We start from the raw sequence: 21,845 nt of genomic DNA, 5'->3' as shown, positions 1-21,845 counted from the left end.
ATGCACAATGCTAAAGTTATGAATTTAATCTTATATTTTAATTTGGTTATTTTCTTTTTTGTATTTTGAAAAATCTGTCATAAATCGATAAGTTCTGTTGTTTCTAAAATTTTATGCGAGAAATACGTTATCACATGCTTAATGTCATGTTAACTTGTTATTTTCACATATTACTTGCAGAAAAGTCTATCGATGTTGAAATTTTAAAATTTGAAAAGAATAGAGATTAAGAATGACTAAATTTGAGAATATGGATTAAATCTATAATTTTAATACACATAAAAAAATTAATTACTACTCTTTATTTCAAGATTGAAATTTTAAAAAGTCGAAAAAGTAAAGGACTAAATTTGATAGAAATAAAGTACAGGACTAAATCAATAACATATGTATAGTAAAGATACTAATAGAAAATTTTGACCATGAGTGTTCTAAATCAGAAAGGAAAACTTGGTGCTTAAACAAGTTAATCAAAACCAGAGTCGGAGAGGAGTCGTTATTCTAGTAAAATCCTCAACCTCAACGCCTACGCGATTCTCTTCCAATCCAGGAAGCCTCTGCCTTCACAACAATTATAGATATCTTCCATTTCTCGATCCTTCAATACTTATAGATCCGTTAACCCGTGTTCTTGTAACACAGGTTGGTTTAAATCGATTCCCTGATTGTGTAAAATTGAGATTTCTTTCGAGATCCATGAACCCATTTTTTAGACTCGGTCCGAGTTTCAGAGCAAATCGAGGATCCTGCCAAGTCTGGTTACATAGAATTGCCGCATTCCCTGAGAATTAGGGCTTTTTATTTTTATCTTTTTTTTTTATCAAGTCTAGGGCTAAGAGTATGGCGGTTGTCCAAAAGTGGAGGGAGGGCATGTCCTCGGATAATGTTAAGGGTTTGGTTTTAGCGCTTTCTTCGAGTTTATTTATTGGGGCAAGTTTCATTGTTAAGAAAAAAGGCTTGAAGAAAGCTGGTGCTTCTGGCATCAGGGCAGGTACTCAGAATTTTATCGAGGTTTTTAGTATAATAGTTCCCTTTGTTTTTTTTTGTTTTTTTTTTTTTTGATGTTTAAGATTTAAAATGATTTACATTTTAGTCGGATTCTGTGAATAACAGTTCCCTCCTCCAGAAAATGAAATCGAGTGAATTGTAAATGATGGAAATTAATTTGCCTTGGGAATTTTATTCACAATTTAAATATATTGATTTGAGCTGTTGCTGATCTAGTATGCAATTGCATCCCTTAGAACTTGGGTTTGCTTGGAATCTTTGATTGTACGTCTATAACTTATTATTATTATAACCTGTTTAAGAAATATGGCCATTTGCCAATGTATTTTTGTCAGAAGTTATTCGTGGTATTTCTTTATAGGATGCAATAGGAGGAAACGATATGCTTGGGTGTCTCAAGTTCCATATAATTGCTGATTTTACATGCATATTGTGCTACTATCGAATAGAGTCTTTTCCATTTATGACTTGACCTTTTCTTTTCTTCAAATTGTCCTGTTGCCTTGCAATTAGCCTCTTTATTTATTTACCTCAGTTATCTGAAGACTCTCAGAATTTATTTGCTATAATTTAGTAGTTGTTTACCTTTTCATTTTTTATGAGACTTATTGTCCATGTGCAGTATACATTTCAATGACATTGTTTTATTGGATTTTACACAGGGGTTGGAGGGTATTCTTACTTGCTTGAGCCTCTTTGGTGGGCAGGCATGATAACAAGTAAGTTTTACTGATTTCTCATTGATCATTAACCCAATATCTCATGGATTTTTCATTTATACTGAAACCTCTTTCTTTATTTTCCTTTTCTTTATCCATGTATTGTCCCTAAAGGATGTTAAAAAAGTTATGCTATCCCAATTAAAAATGGGAAGATATTTTCAATGCATTTATAGAAAAATAATTCTTATGTTTATCCCATACTCGCTTCTTAATGTGTAAGGACTAATCAAACCCTGCAGTCTTTTTAAGTACAATGAGTTGTTCTTGTTGCTTGTGGTTCATGATTCTTGAAGAATATGTGGTTAATTCTAACTGGTAATTGGCCTTGAAACAGTGGTCGTGGGTGAAATTGCTAATTTTGCAGCATATGCATTTGCACCAGCTATTCTGGTCACTCCTCTTGGTGCCCTCAGCATCATTATCAGGCAAGGAAACTTTACACTCAAATTTAGGTTTGGCAACTTAGAGTTGATTGCTAAGCATTGTTTCTCTTGCAGTGCGGTACTTGCGCATATCATTTTGCGGGAAAGATTACATACTTTTGGGATTCTGGGTTGTATTTTATGTGTTGTGGGCTCTACAACAATTGTATTACATGCTCCCCAAGAACGTCAGATTGAATCTGTAACAGAAGTTTGGGATCTTGCTACAGAGCCAGGTTATATTTTCTTAAAGATAGTCCTTAGCTCTTAACACATTTTGCTGCTCTAAATTGTTGAACTGCAAAGAAAGAAAAAGATCTTAGTTCCTCTTTGATCTTCTTGCAGGCTTTCTGTTTTACACAGCTTTGGTCTTAACAGCTGTCTTCATACTTATATATCAATTTGTTCCACAATACGGACAGACACATATTATGGTTTATATTGGAGTTTGCTCTCTTGTTGGTTCCATTTCGGTATGTATCAGTACTAGGCTGTTGGTAGCATAATTCTGTTTGCATTCCAATGGTATTTGCCTTTTTTCTTTTTTTGTTTTTGACAGATTGTTTTGCTAAGAGTGTTATTTGACAGGTAATGAGTGTTAAAGCACTTGGTATTGCGTTGAAGTTAACCTTTTCAGGAACGAATCAGCTTGTATATCCTCAGACATGGGCCTTTACTTTAGTTGTGATTACTTGTGTGCTTACCCAAATGAATTATTTAAACAAGGTAATGAATTATTTAAATGAATGTCTACAGTTGCCCTTTTTTTCTTTTGAATAATTTTGAAATGGCCCTTCAAAGAAAGTAAACAAGGGAGGAAATGTTCAGTGTGAGAAAAAGATGCAAAGAGAAAAAGAGATTGTAAATATGTCATTTTTATCCAAAGTCTATTTCGTTTCATCTCAAACGTTGCTTATCAACATTCTTGTTTGTGGTGTTCTTAATTGTTAATTTAAACATTAAATCAGTTGAAATTTATCTATTTATGCTTTCTTGCTCCCGGAATCATTGTGTCCTTAATTTTGCATTGCTTGCTGATTTAAAATTTTTGTTTTGCACTTCAATTCTTTTTTATTTTTAAAATTTATTTTATCTTCATAATTGCAGGCGCTTGATACTTTCAACACTGCTGTTGTTTCTCCCATATACTATGTTATGTTTACATCACTGACCATTTTGGCTAGTGTAATCATGTTTAAGGTAATTTCTAGTCGTTGATGCTATCAGACTGGTTCAAAAGGTCTACTAAATTATAATGTTCAAAATGTTTTACTTCATACTGCCTACCACCTTCCACAACCCTTTTCAGGATGGTCACAATTAAATTTTCTTAAGCATGCAAAGAGTTGCTTAACCCTATATGTAAGTTGTATGCTTCTTAAGGGAAGGGAACTGTATGTATAGCAGTGTGGAAACTTTGGTCATTCAAGATGTTGTAACTGACAATTCTAAGTTGCAATACCCTTGTTTGACTTTATATAGTTGGTCTGTTTGTGACTGTTATGATATGAAATTGAACTTCTATTTGTTTCTCTGGTTGTTTAGTTTGCTGTTGAGCCCTAAGGCTTTGCATGATAAGGTGGAAAGAATATTGGAAAAATGAAAAATTGAAAGAATTTATTTATTTATTTATTTCCCATTGGTGTGCGTGATAGTAAAGATAGAAGGTAAAGTTGAAAAAAGAGGAAAGAAAATGAAAATTCTAAAGAATGCATGATCATGTGAAGTGCACATTTTCACCTTGCTCATTTTCTTTCCTCTTATTATTCCAAATCGGAATGAGTTACTTTTATGCATTAGGATGGAAAATGATCTTCTTCTTTTTTTTTAATTTACTTTCTTCCCATTTTCCTTGCTACCAAGCACACTCAAAATTTATCTTTCTTCTAATTTTCCATTCACCTCATTCCATCTTTCCACTTTTCCACTCAGCAGATCATTAGAGCTGCTTCCCTAAACTTTATTTTAAAATTAAAAATTTGAGCGGCAGTTAATGAGTACTGCATTTCTAGATCTCTGTTTTCTATTGGGATTGACCGAGAAATTAGCTTAGTTTAATTTTTCTGATATCAGGATTGGGATGGACAGAGTCCTACTCAGATTCTGACAGAGATGTGTGGGTTCGTGACTATCCTTTCTGGAACTTTTCTTCTTCACAAAACCAAGGATATGGCTGATGGTATGTTTTCAGGAACCTTGAATTGTGAATTTATTATCTCGGTCATTTGTAATCACCAATTACTGAGGAAGAATGTTGCGGTGTTACTCTGTTAGTTTGTTACTGCTTTTATGTAGTCAAGAAACATTAATGGTTCTAACTTTGGCATTTTAATCAATTGTTGAACTATGTTTAATCAGGTCCAGGTTTGTCAACATCTTTGTCAATGAGATCATTGAAGCATGAAGAAGACGATGGCTTCGGTGAAGGCATTCCTCTTAAGCGGCAGGATACATAGAGAACATATTTAATTGAAAATTAAGGTCACCACTGCCATTCCTACAAAGCTCAAAAATAGCTACTGGGGAGAGACCCGTTAGATGCCAACTTGTATTTTTATTGACCGACTTTAGTCTGTGCTATTCATTATTTGGAGACAGTTGGAGGTGAGATTTTTCTTTGGCTCTTACCCCCTTCTGCCTTCAAGCATGAGACTGTAGATTGAAGCTTTCGCCTTGTATACAGGAAATATGGCCTATGTAATGTAATGTTGAGCGCAGTGGCTATACATGGCGTTATCTTTTGCTTTGTTCTGCCATCAATGTCAATTGGGCGGGGATTCTCACCCTGGGAACCTCTGAAAGGAATCAAATACGATATCAGTACATGCATATCTTTTGCTTTTTGTCTGAAGGGTTTTTTATGTTTCGTTAAATATATATATACACACACAATTATACTGTACAACTAGCATTACCAGTAGTAATGTATTTCTTTTGGGCCATTCCAAGTCTAATGAGTTTTCGGTATGTGGAGTGGATAGCCACTGCTTTAACTGATGAATTCAATCAAATACAATTTCTTTAGATGAAAGCCACAGCTTGAATTTCAAGCTCCTTGTATTATACCCAATAATTATCGTTTCTGAATTGCTAGGTTAATTACGGGATGCCAAGGAAAAAGAAAATCTACCTTTGAACCCCTTGAGGATCAAAATTATTTAGGTTAATTTCATCAGATGATTTCAAAATATTGTTTAGACTTTAAGTTGGTTTTAAACTTCAAAACGTAGATTTGACGTGTTATAAAAAATAGAAAATGTTATGAACTACAAATGATTGTGAAGGGAAGCACTTACAAGGCAAAGCGACTTTGTTGTTCAGTGTTAGCCATCATATGAAGTGGAATGATGAGAATATTATTGAAGACGATAAATTTTGACTATAAGCATCACATGTTGCTTCCAAGCTACAAAAATAGTGATCTTCTTGGATGCAAAGGTAGTTGTGGAACTATTTTTCAATGCATTGGAGCTAGAATCATTTAAAGCAACCTTCATGGATGCAACTGTGAAACACTCCTCAACTAACATTCAATACCTTGTTGCTAGGAGGATCATTAGTAGTGAAAATGTTATTCAAATAGGTATGATGTTTCATTGCCTTGTTGAAACTGACTTCGCCACACTTAGGAAAGTCAAAAAGGGTTAGGATCATGTGTGTTAAGGTATCCATACTTATTGATGAACCTTTAAAAGTAGGTTTTAAATTAAAAAGGAAAAACCTCTCAAGCTTGGATATTGTCTTTAAATATGAAAGACTTTATGAGTTTTGTTATTATTGTGGACATCTTGGTCATTGTTCCAAAGTATGTTATATTAAACTTGATGGAGAAGTAACCAAGATTTATGGCCCCTGGCTAAGAGTTGCGTCATATTATCCGAAAACTAGGGACAAGCTTTATAATCCATGGAAAAATGATAGCAAAGCAAATGAAAAGGATTGAGAAGATGCGCGTGTGAACCATAGGCTTTGGTTCCCAAGCCAACCACCAAATCAGGTGCCTTCGATGTTGAACATGATTTGAGTAGTAGCAAAGGTAAAACCCCAATGTCCCTGTTGGATGGGAAGCTAAACATTAATGTGGAAGTGATTTGTGAGCTCCCTAAACTGCTTGTGGAAGTGATTTTGGAGACTCTAGAACCGAAATTCTACCACTTCAAGAAGTCACATCAAGCCTTGAAAGGCCATGACCCACTAGAGGCCGATTTTGAGAAAAAGGCCGTTTAAAAAATCTTATATGGATTTTATGGGCTCCAAATTGGACCTATTCAATGGTGGGGCTTTATACTATTATTGAAGCATCCATCGAAGGTCCAAAAAAGCTCTCATGGGATACAACCTTCTCCAAAAAAAAAAAAAAAAACGCGATAGAAGACGCCTCATCCAAATCAAGAAAGCTACTCTTTTCAAAGCTAAATAAGATAAATTTCGCATTGATGTTGTAGCGAAAAATTTCTAGATTGGCTACAAAGACTCCTCCACCACTTACATGTTATCCGTCTAACTATGGAACTTGGAGAACCTCAAGCTTCTCCTATAGTCTCAGCAGGTTTGGCTGAGATGGAAGAGTTGGAATCCTCCCATTCAATTTAGAGTCCATCCTTTTTAAGATCATGAGCTTGGCACCTCATGCTTGTCATGCTCTTATTTTATCTAGCAATTCTAGTTACTTGGTGATATCTTAGGCCATCTTTTCAGCTAGAACTTACCACCCTTTGGGGTTATGTTCCCCCTTGTTATTGCTGTGGACCTCTTGATTTGCTTTTGCCTAGCCTTTTTCATCTATTTCAATGTTGTTATCTTTTGGAGCTCTGATTATATCCACGAATCTTGTGTTCATTTTCTTTACAGCTTCATAGCTGATCAATCACATTACATTTCTCTTTTACTGAAAAAAAAAACAAAGATGTGAGAAATTGTACTAAAAAGAAATCATCTCAAAACAATTTAAGTAAAAAAAAAATCTAAATTTTGTAATATTGTAATAGAAATGGCTTAAAATAACAAAAAAAAAAGTTTTTGTCAAATAATTCAATAATAAATTGAACCCTCAATGGAAAACAACACCCAATTGAGCCCTTAATTGAATATAAGCAATGAATTAAGTCTTCAAAAAAAACCAATATAAATCCCTTACGACCTTTATGTTCGCCACGTAACACATTAAGATTGTACCATATGACAAAACCTAGTAAACTCTCTTTAAAATATTTAAACAAATTATAAAATTGTAAAATTATATAAAAATAAAAATTAATAGAAAATTATAGAAAGTATACATAAAATTATGAAAAATATAACATATTATAAAATTATAAAAAACCCTATTTTAAAACTATAAAAATATAAAAAAAATTACAAAAAAATTATTAAAAAAATTACCCTTAATCTAAATTCTAAACCTAAATCAATTTATCCATAAAACACTTCCATCTTGTCACTTGGCAACATTTGATGCAATGACAACATAATAGAGAACCAAATTGATATATGGGAACTTTGTTACTTCCCGTGAGGCTTCTTCCAAAATGCATTCCCATCAACACTTTACAATAGTAGTGTTTATGGATTGGGTTGTACTTGGGTCGGGTCTAAATATGATATTAACATACTTTATATTTATTTAAGTTTGACTTAGCCTAAAATCTAGACCTAAAATTTTGTCCAAGCTCGCCCAAATATTTGTAATAGATTAATCCAAGCCCATTTTAGGTCCTTCCATATTATTTTTAATATTTTTAAAATATATTTATATTGTTTTATTTTAATATTTAATAAATTTATACATTTTTTTATTTATTGAAAATTTTTATATAGTCATCTTATTTTTTTTTTAATGTTTACATGAGAATAGTATAATATATTTAGTATAGGTTTATTTTTTTAAATTACATCATATATAAAAAAATAACATAATATAAGGTATTATAAACTTAAAACAGGCCGGGTCGGGCTCGGGCATTGAGTGTTTAAGCCTGAGCCGACCCGACCCATATTTTAAATAGACCTAATTTTTTTTGTCCAAGCCCATATTTCGGGCCTAATATTTTTGCTCAAACCCTCCTGAATTTTGGGCAGGTAGTTGGATCTAGACAAATAACTCGATCCATAAATAGATCTACTTTACAACTAATACTTTACGTCTTGATTACTGGTATTTGTCTAATAAGTTTCAATCAAAATTTAAGTATGTAGAAAACCTTATATTTGTCTTCATATAATTTTTAATTTATTTTATATTTGATAATTTTTATATTTATATAATTAATTATATTTTCATAATTTTATGTAATTTTAAAACTAATTTTTTTTATTTTTAATAATTTTTAATAAAATTTACAAATTTTTTTTTTTGAGTTTTGAAGATTATAGTTTTTAAAAAATTTTATACTTTTGTAAAGCATTTAAATATAATTTAACATCTTTCGTCAATCATAACGTACCATATAGCGAACATAACAACCGTCATGAATTTACATAAAAAAATTAATATTTTTGAAGATTTAATTAATTAAAAGTTTAAATAAATAACATTTAGGAATGATTTATAAAAAAAAAAGTGAAACAAACAATGGTTATTCATTTTATGACGTATAAAAGTGGAAATTTGTCTGATATAAAAGCGAGAGTAGCGCATTAATGGACTCCAAAATCTAACTTTTGTACCACAAATTAGCGAATCTTAGCTTGGGTTATCACATTTCAAAGTGGGCGGCTGACCTCACTCTCCTTTATCTCTCTGCCAAATTACTAATTTTTTTTATCCAACTACAGTAATTTATGTTAAATAAATAATTAGATCTTAAAGATTTATTTAGGTGTAACTTATAAATTAAAATGCATACATTTGTCTAGAAGTAATTATAGAAATTCAAAATTTTTAACGCCTAATAATAATTTTAATAGTAAATTTAGATAAATTGTGTGTTTAATTATAATTAATATAAAAATAATAATAACGATAAAATTAAATAATATAATGTAAAATAAAAAGTAAATCAAATGCACAGGAAGTAATTGTAGTGCCCATCTAAACTAAACCTTAGCCTAGATAACTTGGCAGATCAACAACCTATTTTTACTTTTATATAACAGGTGGCGCTTCACATGTGCAAATCTCCCATCAACACTTGAAATACTCAAAAAGATGAATGATTATTTTTAGACTTGATTGGACTAGTAGGGACCTTTGTTAATTAGTTAGCATTTAATCAAAGAAAATAAATTTATATTTTATCAATAATTTTATTTATTTTTAGTTATCGGCTGTATTAAGCTATAAATAAAGATATTGAATAATGGAAAAGACATTCTCTTTCTTAATGTTTTTAAGCACTTTGGAACATTGAGAAGCAACATCCCATTTACTTTTCCCCTGGAAATCAGGCAGACCAAACCACAAAGTGGGGCTGATTAGTTAATTAATTAGTCTTAAAAAAACAAAGCATGCCTACTGCCCAAGCAGGAAAATTATATTCTTATAGTAATGTAATAATAAACACCACTTTTGTTTTACTTAGAAAAAAAAAATGAAGTTGAAAGGCTAAAAAACCAACTGACACAACATGCTTTCTGGATTTCTTTGAAACTTGAGAAGGAAAAAGGGGTAAATAGACACTTTATACATTTGTTTAATCTTTGATAGAGAGGTAATGAAGATAGTATATGTATATATTTTCTGAATTTGCCATTTTAGGGACTTAGGAAAGAAGAAAAAAAAAATCATGCAAACTAATAATTTTTTTATAACAAAAATAATTCATTTGCTTGTCTACAAAACAAAGCAAAAAAAACTGTAATAAAAATCAACACAAACGAATGTCCTCCTATACAAAACAACTCTCTTTTCTCTCATTACTGTTCCCTATCGTGTCCCCTTTGGACCACAACAACATAAATTACAAGCTCAAACTTCATCACATCAAATCTATAGCTAATGGCATTCATAAAACAAAACCCAATGGACAAACAATGGCACCTACTTGGAACCTTTAATATATATATATGGTTCTTTTTTTGTTTCTGTATCCATACGAAAATCCACTGAAAAGTTTCAAGTAATCAGCTGATGATCACAAACTTGATGTTCCATATCTGCACAAAACAAACCCAACACTCTCTAGTTTCCAGTTGCTGTTTATATGCTGGAACGCATTCAATTTCTCAAGGGAAAAAAAGAAATAAATGGAAGGCAGGCACTCAATAGGGAATTAAAAAGCCTACTAACCAAGTTCTGTATATTTAATTCTCTGAGCATCATTGAGAAGTATTAGGGTCTTGGTCATCTCCACTGTCTGTACCTTGAGGCTGGTGTTGTTGGTGATGATGTTCCAGTGGATTGTTTTGGTCTGAGTTAACGTTTGAGCCACCTCTAGAATACGCATTAAGAGCCGCCAACATGCCTAAATTAGAATCAGACATTCCTAAACCAAGGTGATGATGAGGCTGTTGTTGTTGGTGTTGCTGCTGCATTAACATTGAACCCAATTGCAAAGGACTAGCTCTACCACCTTGGAATTCAACATTACCTGGAAGATTGAATCTTGGTAGAAAATGTAAAGGCGCTTGCAGTGTATTTCCACTAGCTTGATTTGCTGTCCCAAAAGGCCACATCTGAGGGTGATCAGATGGACCAGCCCCAGTTGCAGCTGAAGGCGCCACTGATGGGCCACCAGCACCAGCACTCATTGGCAGCATCCAAAACGTACTTCCCGCCCCACTGCTTGGTGCTGGTGCCACTGCCCACATGGCTGTGCCGGGCAGGATATTTGAGGGTCGAGGTAGAGCCGAAGATCCAGCATCTTGTTGTGGTTTAGACAATTGAGTTAAACCACTTTTGAAAGCCTTAATAGGGGATCCATCGCCGCCACCACTACCACTTTCACCTTGTTGCTGATCATCATCCTTAAACAAATCCTCCCTAAAACGTTTCCTCATATAATTCTCACTTAAATTCCCACCATCTCCACCTCCACCTCCGGGTAAAGCTTCAGCTATTTGATCTGCGGTTAAAAGATGCTGCTGCTGAAACCCCAACAAAGCGCTATGAGCAAACCCTTCTTCATAAGGGTGATGGTGATGATGATGGGAAGCCAAAGCTAAAGCACCATGGAACGCGTGTGGAGCAGATTTTGAAGGCGGAGCAGAAAGCGTGGATCCACTACTTCTTAAAGAAATATTAAGAGTTGAAAAATTGGCTGGTATAGTACCAGTCCCAGTGGCTGCTATTATTGCTGGTTCAGCTTGTTGTAAAAGCCATTCAATCGTTTCCCCGTCAGATTTATGACCTAATTCTCTAGTCAATTGGAAAACCCTAGCCGCACAAGTAGCTGGCATTCTGATACGGCGGCCTCGACCATCGACTTTGGTGTGTCGGTCCTTGGTGGAGCGTTTCACTGGCGGGTTAGCTGTAGTCGTCGTCGTCGTCGTCGATGCTGGTGTCGTCGTAGATGAAAGTGGCAAGTCCGTTTGATTCTTGGAATCGATGTTATGAGAAGTAGATCTGGTAGCAATAGCGAGAGAGGCGTCAACGAGTTGAGGTGGGTTCGTTGCAGTCGTAGAAGCTGAAGAAGAGGAGGAGGAGGAAGAAGATGAAGACGGGAGAGGCGGCGTTGTGGTGGTGGTAGTTGTGGAAGAAGCAGGATGAAGAAGAAGATGAAAAGGGTGGTGGGGATGGAGGTGAGAAATGGAGCCCATATTAAAAGGGTTACCCGAAGAAGGACCTGAAGATCTGGTGCCATCAAAAGGGACCACAAGCTGGGGAGAAGCCGACTGTTTTTGGTGTTGCAGATGGTGCTGCTGGAGAGACTGATGGTGGGGTTCTGCAGAATTGTTGTTGTTATTGTTGCTGCTGCTGCTGCTGTTGTTGTTTTTGGTTTGATTATTGCTTTGCAAATCTGTAAGTTCCATTTGGTGGGGTTTCCAGGTTTTTGAAAGGGGTGATTTTTATTTTTATACTAACCCCCCAAGCTTTCAAACTTGATCCATCATCAACCCCATCTTTTTCTCTTCTTCTTCTTCTCTCCAACTCATCTCTTATATTTTCTCGAGAAAAAAAAAAGTTAAACAACCTCTTTTTTTTTCTCTTCTCAGTTCTTTGCAGAGTGTGGAACTATGTAGGACTATGAGTTTGTGGGGTTCAATTGCTTTCTGATTGACTGCTGTGTTTGGGCGAGTTAAGAGCTAGGTAGCTAGGCAGGCTGGGCTAAGGCTAGTGACTGGCTAACCTAACCCAGGTGGGGGACCTAAGTTCTATGTGGGAACATGGAGTGAAAGGGGGGGGGGAGGGGCCAAAATATGTAGCCATATAACAGAAGTCCACTCGTGGGGTCTCGTAAAGGAGTGTTATAAATCTGCCTTTTTATTCTTTACCAACAAAAAATACTTACACACACACACACCCCCCCAAGCTATCTTCTCCCTTCTTCACTTAAACTCCCATTCTACCCTTGTGTTGTTTGAACAAAACAGTCCACAAAGTGGACAACATTGTCTTTTTCTGTTTCAATCAGTTGTTTCAGACAGAAATTGATGTCCCCAGATCATTGTCTGAATATACTTGTAAAAACTTTTAACCCTAATCTCTCTCTTCTCTTTATATGTACTTAACCGTCGACAAACAAAATATCTGTAATTTTCACCACCTACTGCTGATGATGTGCAGTAAAAAGGTTGAGGACAAGAATAGCCCTTCGCCTGTCTGGCTTTGGTTTTTGAAATCCTGACGTTAAATTTTTACTGATTTCCAATTAAGGTTTACAAATTACAGGAGCTGGGATTAGTTGTTATGGAAAGGACAAAAGTTGAAAAGAGAAAAAAAAAAAAAAAACTAGTCTTAAATTAAATTCATTGTGATGTGTAAATATATATATAATCGTGTAATTGAATGCAGTTGGTCCACGCCAGGGCATGCAGTCAGCGCAGGTAAACATCAGATAAAGCATCTAATGCAGTCGGACAGCTCATCCCAACCCAACCCCACATTCCTTTTTTTTTTAATTATATAAATAATATCTTTTCTTTTGGGATTTGGATTGCTGTCAATATGGGCACCCCTTCTTTTAATAAGGTGGCCACTTATTTTTTTTTTGGTTTAAAATGACCAAATTGCCTTTTACATTCTAGAAAGATGCCAAGTGCCTCCCAACATAAATAAGTAACCACTACTGCTTTTATTTTACACACATGGGAATACATATAAGGCTTATTAAATGGATAATCACACACACAGACAGACACTAAATGGGAAATAAATAGAGATAATCATATATACATATTTCAACATGTGCAAATGGTAATGGCTTATAACCCTTAGGGAGGTCTTTTCAATTCATCCACAACATTGCAGCACATTTGGCTTTTATATTTGCTGTTGTAGCATGCGGGAATAAAATCCATGAAAAAGGCTGCAATATGAAATACATTTATATATGTCTGTCACTGCTCATTCATTTCTGATATGTTAGTAAAAAAATGGATGCATGTTATTGGACACTAATGTGGTTGTGCATGAATCATGGTGCTAACTGGTTTTCACTCCCTAAAATTAAAACCTTTACTTCCATTATTTTTAAGGTGTCTTCTTTCACTATGCCTACTTGGAAGAATTTATTAGCATCATGTTTTGTCTTTGCTAAACTACAGTCTGTCTACTCATATCATTAGCCAAATTTCTAAAAACCATCTTAGAGCTGTAACTGTTCAATTTTTTTATGTTATAAACAGGTCGTTGTTCACATTTTAGGATGATAGATGAAATAATATTTTAAGACTCTTTTAAAAAAATTTATAAAATGAAATACAATAAAAGTTGGGGCTTAAGAGATGAAACATTTATAGTGAAAAATTAATGAAACATTTATGGTGAAAAATTGAAAGCCTAAGTATTTAATTAATTTATTTTAATTTGAACTCTTTTTTTTTCACTTTAAAAGTTGATTTCTTTTTTATTTTTGGGTCTCTTTCATCCCTAAATCTTAAGCGGCTATACTCTCAAACAACCCCAGAACCGGACTTGATTAAAAGCCATTCGAATAAAATTTTACTGTTAGTATAATATATAGGATTAATATTTAATACACTTACTTATATATTGTTAAGAAAATTGACGAAAAGAGTAGTAAGGATTTGAGAGTTTACATAAAATTGTTAATTTAAATTTTATTTATTTATTTTTAAAATTAATAATTTAATTTAATTCCAACAGATTATAATTTTATTACTTGACCCCAAATCATATAAAAACTCTTATTATAAATTATAATCTCCTAACATTAACCAGCCAGCAAATACCCACATGGACCCACTTTTCTGTACAAAAAAATTATATCTAATCTAACTCATAATTAATTCCACTAATAACCATACAATGATACAAATCCATCCCACATCTTCATCCCTATCCATCTTTTTTTTTTATTTTTTTATTTTTTTGAAATAATCTTCACCAATATTTTAAAATATTAAACACCCATACATTTTGCTTTTTTTCTCTTGCTAATTCAATTCAAATGATTCTCTTTTTTGAGAAAAAAAAAATGGACTCACAAAACTTCAAATGTTTTTGGATGTTGACTCTGATAAAATGTTAGTAAAACTTACCATTTTCATAGATTATGGTTCAATAGTAAATATGTTAAGTAGGTACAGTATTTGTGGATTATATGAAAATGTCAAATGTAAACAAGGATGGATATTTTGCATTGAAGTTATTGTAGTGGCTGGCAGGTAAAGACAGTGGGAAATACTGTTCATGCATCATACTCCATTTGTTTGATTTTGCTGTCTGTTTCAAACAAAGGATTCATCTGTAAAAAAATTATGGAAATGTTGTATGAAAAGTGAGATTATATTAAAATAAATAAATAAATAAATTCTTATATATTAGATTAAATATTAAAATGATTATTTTATTAAAAATTATATTCATTTTTATCATTAAATGATGATGTATGTGATTGACAAAGTAATCATATTATTTAAATTCATTTTAGCCACGTTAACGTAAGGTACATGTGATATTATTAGGTTATTCCATCAACCACGTTAGTACTTAATAGTACAAATAGATAGATTTTTTTTTGAAAGATAAATTGATTAATTCGTTCAATGAATTGAACTGTATAATTTAGAGAGAGAAAAAAGTAGCAAATACTCGTCTAGATGATGAAAGACAAGCTCCACCAACACAATAAAGGCTTTTAGCCTCAACATTAATAGAACATTATGATACGTTGCTAATTGACTTTGTCAGAATTCAAGCACGACATATCTGGAATGATTGCAAACACTTAATACGATAATGAAATCAACCGCGGATTGTCCAAAGCAGCGAAAAAAATCGAAAAAAGAATCGAGCATTCACTAAACTAGAGAGAATGACAAAAAAAATCATCCCTAAAATCACTTGTAAAACTAAGATTACATGCATAATTAAGATTAAAAAACGTGCTACAATAGCAGACAAAAACTTCTAAAACTGAAGACTTATTAAACAATGGAAAAACAAAAAAATATATATATAAAATATAAAACTTAAGACAACACAGGTCCAAATTAACACATGAAATCATTTATTATTCTGAAATGCTCTCAAAACATAAACAAATTAAGAAATTAACAAAGAGTCATGCACTTTCCAAGAAATACTATTGGTGGTTGATGGAAGTTTTAGCGAGTCCATCACAACTTGTGAAGACAATAAAGATAATCACCAAATAGATTTGCAAACTGAAAAGAGAGAAAACCTGTGTAATGAATGAGAAGAAAAAAAAAAGGGTTGATGGGAGAGGGAAAATGTGAATGATAGCTAACCTGAAAGCTAACACCGCCGCTGAGTAAAACAAAATATAAAAAACAAACGACTTGAAGAAAAAATAAAGAAATATTTTAGGGTTTTTCTTAATACCAGATAAATGGATAAAATTTTTAATAATAAATTTATTCTTTTATCTAATGTAGAGATTAATTAATCTATTTTCTACTTAAAATAATAAAAATACAATACAATTTCTAAAAAAAAACCATAACTTCCAACTAACAAGATTTAATTAAAAATTATTTTCACATTCCTAAATTAAATGAATGAATGAATGATGGTTTCAGGTCTCACAAGATAACTACAGTGTAATAAATATTCAGGCCTTACCCATTTCATTAATTACCCTATACTATACTATACTACTATACTATACTATTTTGTCTCTTCCATTTGTAGACTCTTTCTGTCAAATTATTTGGTTACCATTTCTACCTTTCAATCTTCATTTCTTTCTGTTCCCATTAACTCCATTTTTCACCTTTTTAAACCCACTTATTATTTGCATCTTTATTTATATAAAAAAAAACAAACATAATATTAATATATAAAGACATGGACTGTCAAATTTACTAAAATAAGGAAATCAGTTGATAGAATGACACTATAACTTCATAATTTAACTTTGTGGCTTGATAGTCGGAGATAATTTATACAGTTATGCTGAGAGCCATGGAAGACGGTTTAGTGGTGGATTGGAGAATGAGGGTAGAGTTTTGAGGATATTTGACAAATCAACACTAATACAAAGCTCTTCATTGGCTAATATATATTAGGGCAAATTCAAAAAATTTATTTATGGTATGTCAGAGATTAATAAGAAAGATCTGGTTTAAATTTTAAAAGAATTATAAAATAATTTTATCATTTTTAGGGGGTCAAGATACGTGAGTTGTCAAAGATTTGGGTATTAAGGTCAACAAAGTTACCTAATCATGATAGTGTATACACATATGTTTAAAGGCTATGAAAAAGTTGTCTTCGTAGATTATCTTTTAAGAAAGTTTTGATGTAATTTAATGAAATTCGTGAATTATGTATACTATTTATGAAAGATGGAATAATTTAATAGATAAATCTCTCTTTATTTTACACCTATAATGAAATCCTCGTAAGGAAAGGACCCATAAGAAAGGTTAGTTACTAAAAATAATGACTTGAGAAAAACATTATTGGCCTTAATCCATGGAGGTGGAGTTTAGAGAATGATGGTTGTATTTAGGCATTTCACCCTTAAGTAGTAAAAAAAGGAAAGGATATCAAATAAAAGAAATTACAGCTATCATTGTCACCATTGAATAATGTAGTTTGAGCTAGACATGTGGATACATTTAAGATGATGCAGAGTACGCAAAGGACCAATCTGATCGGATTTCCCCTTCTTTCAAATAAATAAATAATCAGTCCCATTCTAATCAACAACACAATGTTCTTTTCTTTTCCTTCATTTCTCAATCATAATTATTTCTGTTTTTCTTTGTCCACATTTTAAATATGAAAATGTTATTAATTTTGGCATTTGTTAAAAAATAATATTAACATCTTCTTTTTATTCATTACTCTAAATATAGATAAATATTTGTTTTTTTACACATATTATATATTAATTAAATTATTTTTAAACTTAAAAATATTATAATATTTCAAAATAATATGATTAAGAAATTAAAACACGAAAATATATATGTTTAACTTTAAAATCTTTACAATTGAGTAATCAAATACAAAAATCGTTTACTCTTAGCATTCTTGAGTGCTTTTATTTTCTTACTTGTTTTGCCTAAGTAGCTTTTAGCTTCTAAGCCTTGGAGAATTTTTTAAGATCTTCAACTTGAGTGTTCAGGTTAGTTTTGGCAATTTGAAGTGAATTCTCCACCTAAGGTTGCATAGTTTGCTAGGTTAAAATCTAAGCCCATGATGGTTGGTATCGAAGTAAAGTTCGATTAAAGTGTTAAGTTAAGATGACATCTCACGTTGTAGGTCAAGATTTCCCATCAGAAACCCATGAAAGGGCTAAAAAGGCTAGTAGTTTATGAGATATGTTATCAGTAATGAAACACAGAGTTGTCAAACTCAAAAAATCTATGGAAGATATGAAGGAAAACATTAAGGCTATTGAGGGTTGCATCAAAGAGTTGGACTTTGCAAGAGAAGAGCTCAAGGGTGAGATGCAGGGTGCTCTCAATGCCACTATGGATATGTTGGCCCATAAGAAGAATGCTCTCAAAGCCAAGGTAGAGGCTTTAAAGAAAGTGATGGACAAGCTTAAGGGAAAGCTTATTCTGTGCAAAGTTATCGTGTGTAATGGTATGCTAACTGTGACATCCGAGCACAAAATTGAAGTCCTTTAGCTGAAAGAGTTCAAGGAGACCAAGTCTGCGAATGATATAAATAACTTCTTATTGGGAATGAAGAAATACTTTGGAATTGTTGAAATCAAAGGTGGTCGCCAAGGTAATATTGGTTCTATGTATTTTATTAATGTTGTTTTTTTGTGGTGGCATCATAGGTGCACAAATCAAATGCATGGCATCATCATTATTTGGATTTGGGTGGAGTTTCAAATAGAATTCAAGCCACAATTTCATCCAGAGTATGTTGAAGATGAGGGTCATGTCAAGTTATAATGTTGGTGAACGAAAAGCGGTGAATAAAAATAGTAACAAGATAAATAAATAATCTTCAACCAAAATATGTTATCACTTTCTTATGTACTCACAAATATATGAGATCGTTGCAAAGTAATAAATTACAATAAAATAACTTTGCTAAATGGAAGCAGTAAGAGGATCAAACCCACAAAAAAAATTAAACTATTGATGTCAAATATAAATAAACAAGTACGAAACTTAAATAATTAAATAGACTAATTATAATATGAACTTATTTAAGGTAAGTATGATAATTGATAAGAATGATTTTATTATGAAACTAATTTAAACTAACAAATAGAATAAATAGTACATTTTGCTACTATTCCAAAGAAGAGTAGTAGTGAAGAACAAGTACCAACTTATTGCAAGCTTCTTTGATTAGTTTGGACATGCGAGTGGTTTACCAAGTTAGCTTTGCGATCGCAATACTATCAAGTTAGAATTGTTGAGGGGGATGAGCCAAAGACAACTTGTGTAACATGCTATTGCTTGTATAAGTTACTTGCAATGCCATCCGAATTGACTAATGCTCTAGCTATATTTTGCTCTTTGATGAACGAGGTACTTTAACCTCTCCTCAATCATTTTGTGGTTGTTTACCTTAATGATATTGTGGTTTACTATAAGTCGCTTAAGGAGCATGTGGAGCACTTGAGGGAAATATTCCAAATATTACATGAGAATGAACTTTATGTTAAACACTAGAAGTGCTCTTTTGCCAGTGTTATGTACCTTTCATAGGCCATATTATGGGGGGTGGCAAGATCCAAATGGATGGAAACAAAGTTCAAGCCATTTTTTACTAGGAATGACCAAGGTAACAAAGTTGCGATAATTCCTTAGGTTAATGAATTATTATCGATGATTTGCCAAAGATTACTCCAATATCACCACAGCATTGACAAACTTGCTAAAGAATCGAATAGTGTAGGATTGGAGCTTTGAGTGCTAGAAAGCCTTACATCAAGTGAAGATGACCTTGCTAGAAGAGTTTGCATTTATCTTGCAAGATTATACCAAAATTGAATGAGATACATACGCATGAATCAGACTTTCCGATTAAAGGTGTGTCGATGCGGGATCACATTTAGCGGCTTTCGAGAGTGAAAAGCTTAATGTTAGTAGATGATGCTACATAGTTTAAGAAAAAGAGATGACTGCATTGGTGCATTGTTTTTGCATATGGAGACTATTTGTTGGGTCCCAAGTTTGTGTTATTTACAAATAATGTTGCAAATAGTTATTCTCTAACTTAGAAAAAGTTGTCTCCCAAGCAATTTGAAGCGAATTCTCTGCTTAATACCACATAGTTTGAAGCAAATTTTTAACATGAGTGTTTAGTCAGACTTAGGAAATTTAAAATAAATTCTCCATCAAGGGTCGTGTGGTTTTGCTTAGTTAAAATCCAAGCCCATGACACAAAGTGCAATGCGCATGGTTCACCTTCTCAAGCACTTGGATAAGGCACTCCTGTTTTATGAACTAGCCACCGACACCTCTTCAAGCATTCGAACTCTTGATAAAATTTAAAGACAAAAGACAATAACAACCTATTGAAAGGCCCACTACCTTTTTGTTGAGGGGAGGTTGGATTTATCAAGAGAAGCCTATGAAGTATTGTTTACTAGGAGCTGGTGGACCCTTCAATGAATTGATGTTGTCCTTTGTAGGGTTTTGTCTCCCAGCTATGTGGAGAGGCCAAGCACCTAAAAAAGCATCAGTGATAAGTTTAAAGACTAGGAGTGCTTTGTCAAGTGCCTGATAAGGAGAACTATGTATGTTGTTCATGGTCACCCACTAAGAAAATTTTATATTTGCGATTAGAGATTTCCTTAGTGGGTGACCATGTGCAATGTACATGATTCGCCTTAATAAGCACTTGACAATATGCTTTCTCCCTGTGAACACACAACCAATGTTTATTTAAGCGACATTTTTAAGCACTCGAGATCTCGATAAAATAAAAAAGATAAAACTTCCATTGAAAACAATACCCACTAGTGAAGATATACTCGATGGATTACACTTCATCTAATTAAAACTATTCTTTTAATATTGGATTATAAATATACCCATCCCAATGCTCTTAACATATTATTATTAGTTAATGAAAGATATGTTTTATTAACATTAATAAATTAAATGATATATGTGGGTGAGGCTGAAAGAAAAAAGAAATTGCGGAAACAATAGCATAATAAATAATTTTTAGAAAAAAAGGGGTATACATTTAATAGAAAATTTAATTGATGAGAAATAGAAGGGAAAAAGAAAGATGCTTGGCATTAACATAATAGGGGTAATGATTATAGGAATTTAGGAAAGAAGAAGAGCACACATGCAGGTCACGTGGGTTCCGACAGTTCCTCACTGATTTGGTAAAGTTTTGTTTGTTTGTTTGGTTATAAATGTAGTCCTTTTCACTCTTCCCGGAATTTCACGGCGGGAATTGAGATATGAGAAATAAAAGCAATACATATTATACGACGCAGTGTTTTGTGTTTTTCCTTATGATTCACGGCGCAAAGCATGGGTCAATGTGGCGACGAATTTAAGAGGCGCGTGAGCGACAACAACCAATCATGCCTGTCTGTTGCTAAGGACCACCACCACCACCACCTCCACCTATTCCCTTATCCACATTTCCACTTCCATTTTCAACGCTCTATTCTACTTCCTAATCTAATTATTATTATTTTGATTTCGTGATGTTAATAGAGTAACGAAATGCCACCCCTTTCCATATATTAACACTGAAGCATTCATTATTTTCGGACACCAACAAATTCCATTCTTAGCATTATATAGCAAACATAACCTCCTTCCCCTTTCATATTTGTTCGTGTTTAACAATTAGTTGATAGTTGATTATAGTGATTCGTTTAATTAATTGATTTTATTAATTATTTATTTAAAAGTATATGATAAAACTTAACTGATGGTTGAAAGCTGATATGTGTAAAATAACAAATAATTGTATGACATATTTTATTGTTAAATATTTATTTGTTTATAATATTCTAGTTTTTATTGGGTGAAATTATTGAAATAAAATATTATTAAAACATTCATTATGAAAATTAATTAATTAATATTTTAAAAATTTAAATAAACAAATTTCTTAAGTTCTTTATTTGTAAATATTAACCTTGTGGAAATGGATAAATATTAACAGTGTATCAATATAATTGTAAACTATATTCTTAATGATAATTATGTCACA

The 21,845-nt window shown here is 32.7% G+C and overlaps 2 protein-coding genes across 3 annotated transcripts; one reads left to right on the top strand and one right to left on the bottom strand.

Moving 5' to 3' along the window:
* The first annotated feature begins 409 nt into the window (after positions 1-409).
* On the top strand, positions 410-4,995 carry LOC107925485 (probable magnesium transporter NIPA3). Of its 2 annotated transcripts, XR_001691993.2 has the most exons (10): positions 410-991; positions 1,671-1,727; positions 2,065-2,155; positions 2,228-2,388; positions 2,498-2,625; positions 2,741-2,878; positions 3,260-3,352; positions 4,226-4,331; positions 4,511-4,756; positions 4,836-4,995. XR_001691993.2 is itself a non-coding variant. In XM_016856201.2 (9 exons), the coding sequence occupies exons 1-9, from the start codon at positions 841-843 to the stop codon at positions 4,606-4,608; spliced, it is 1,023 nt and encodes a 340-aa protein (XP_016711690.1). In that variant the 5' UTR covers positions 410-840; the 3' UTR covers positions 4,609-4,995. The 2 variants fall into 2 exon arrangements, 1 of the variants encoding a protein (XP_016711690.1); XM_016856201.2 differs by having other exon boundaries at positions 4,511-4,995.
* Positions 4,996-9,874: 4,879 nt separating this feature from the next.
* Positions 9,875-13,176, bottom strand: LOC107925442 (transcription factor TCP8). The gene is made up of 2 exons (XM_041113300.1): positions 10,380-13,176; positions 9,875-10,246 (listed from the first exon to the last, which is right to left on the bottom strand). The coding sequence occupies exon 1, from the start codon at positions 12,059-12,061 to the stop codon at positions 10,409-10,411; it is 1,653 nt and encodes a 550-aa protein (XP_040969234.1). The 5' UTR covers positions 12,062-13,176; the 3' UTR covers positions 9,875-10,246; positions 10,380-10,408.
* Positions 13,177-21,845: the final 8,669 nt, after the last annotated feature.

This window comes from Gossypium hirsutum, chromosome A01 (genome assembly GCF_007990345.1).
Source record: "Gossypium hirsutum isolate 1008001.06 chromosome A01, Gossypium_hirsutum_v2.1, whole genome shotgun sequence".
In the NCBI taxonomy this organism is placed as follows: Eukaryota; Viridiplantae; Streptophyta; class Magnoliopsida; order Malvales; family Malvaceae; genus Gossypium; species Gossypium hirsutum.
This window is presented reverse-complemented; position numbering and strand designations above follow the sequence as displayed.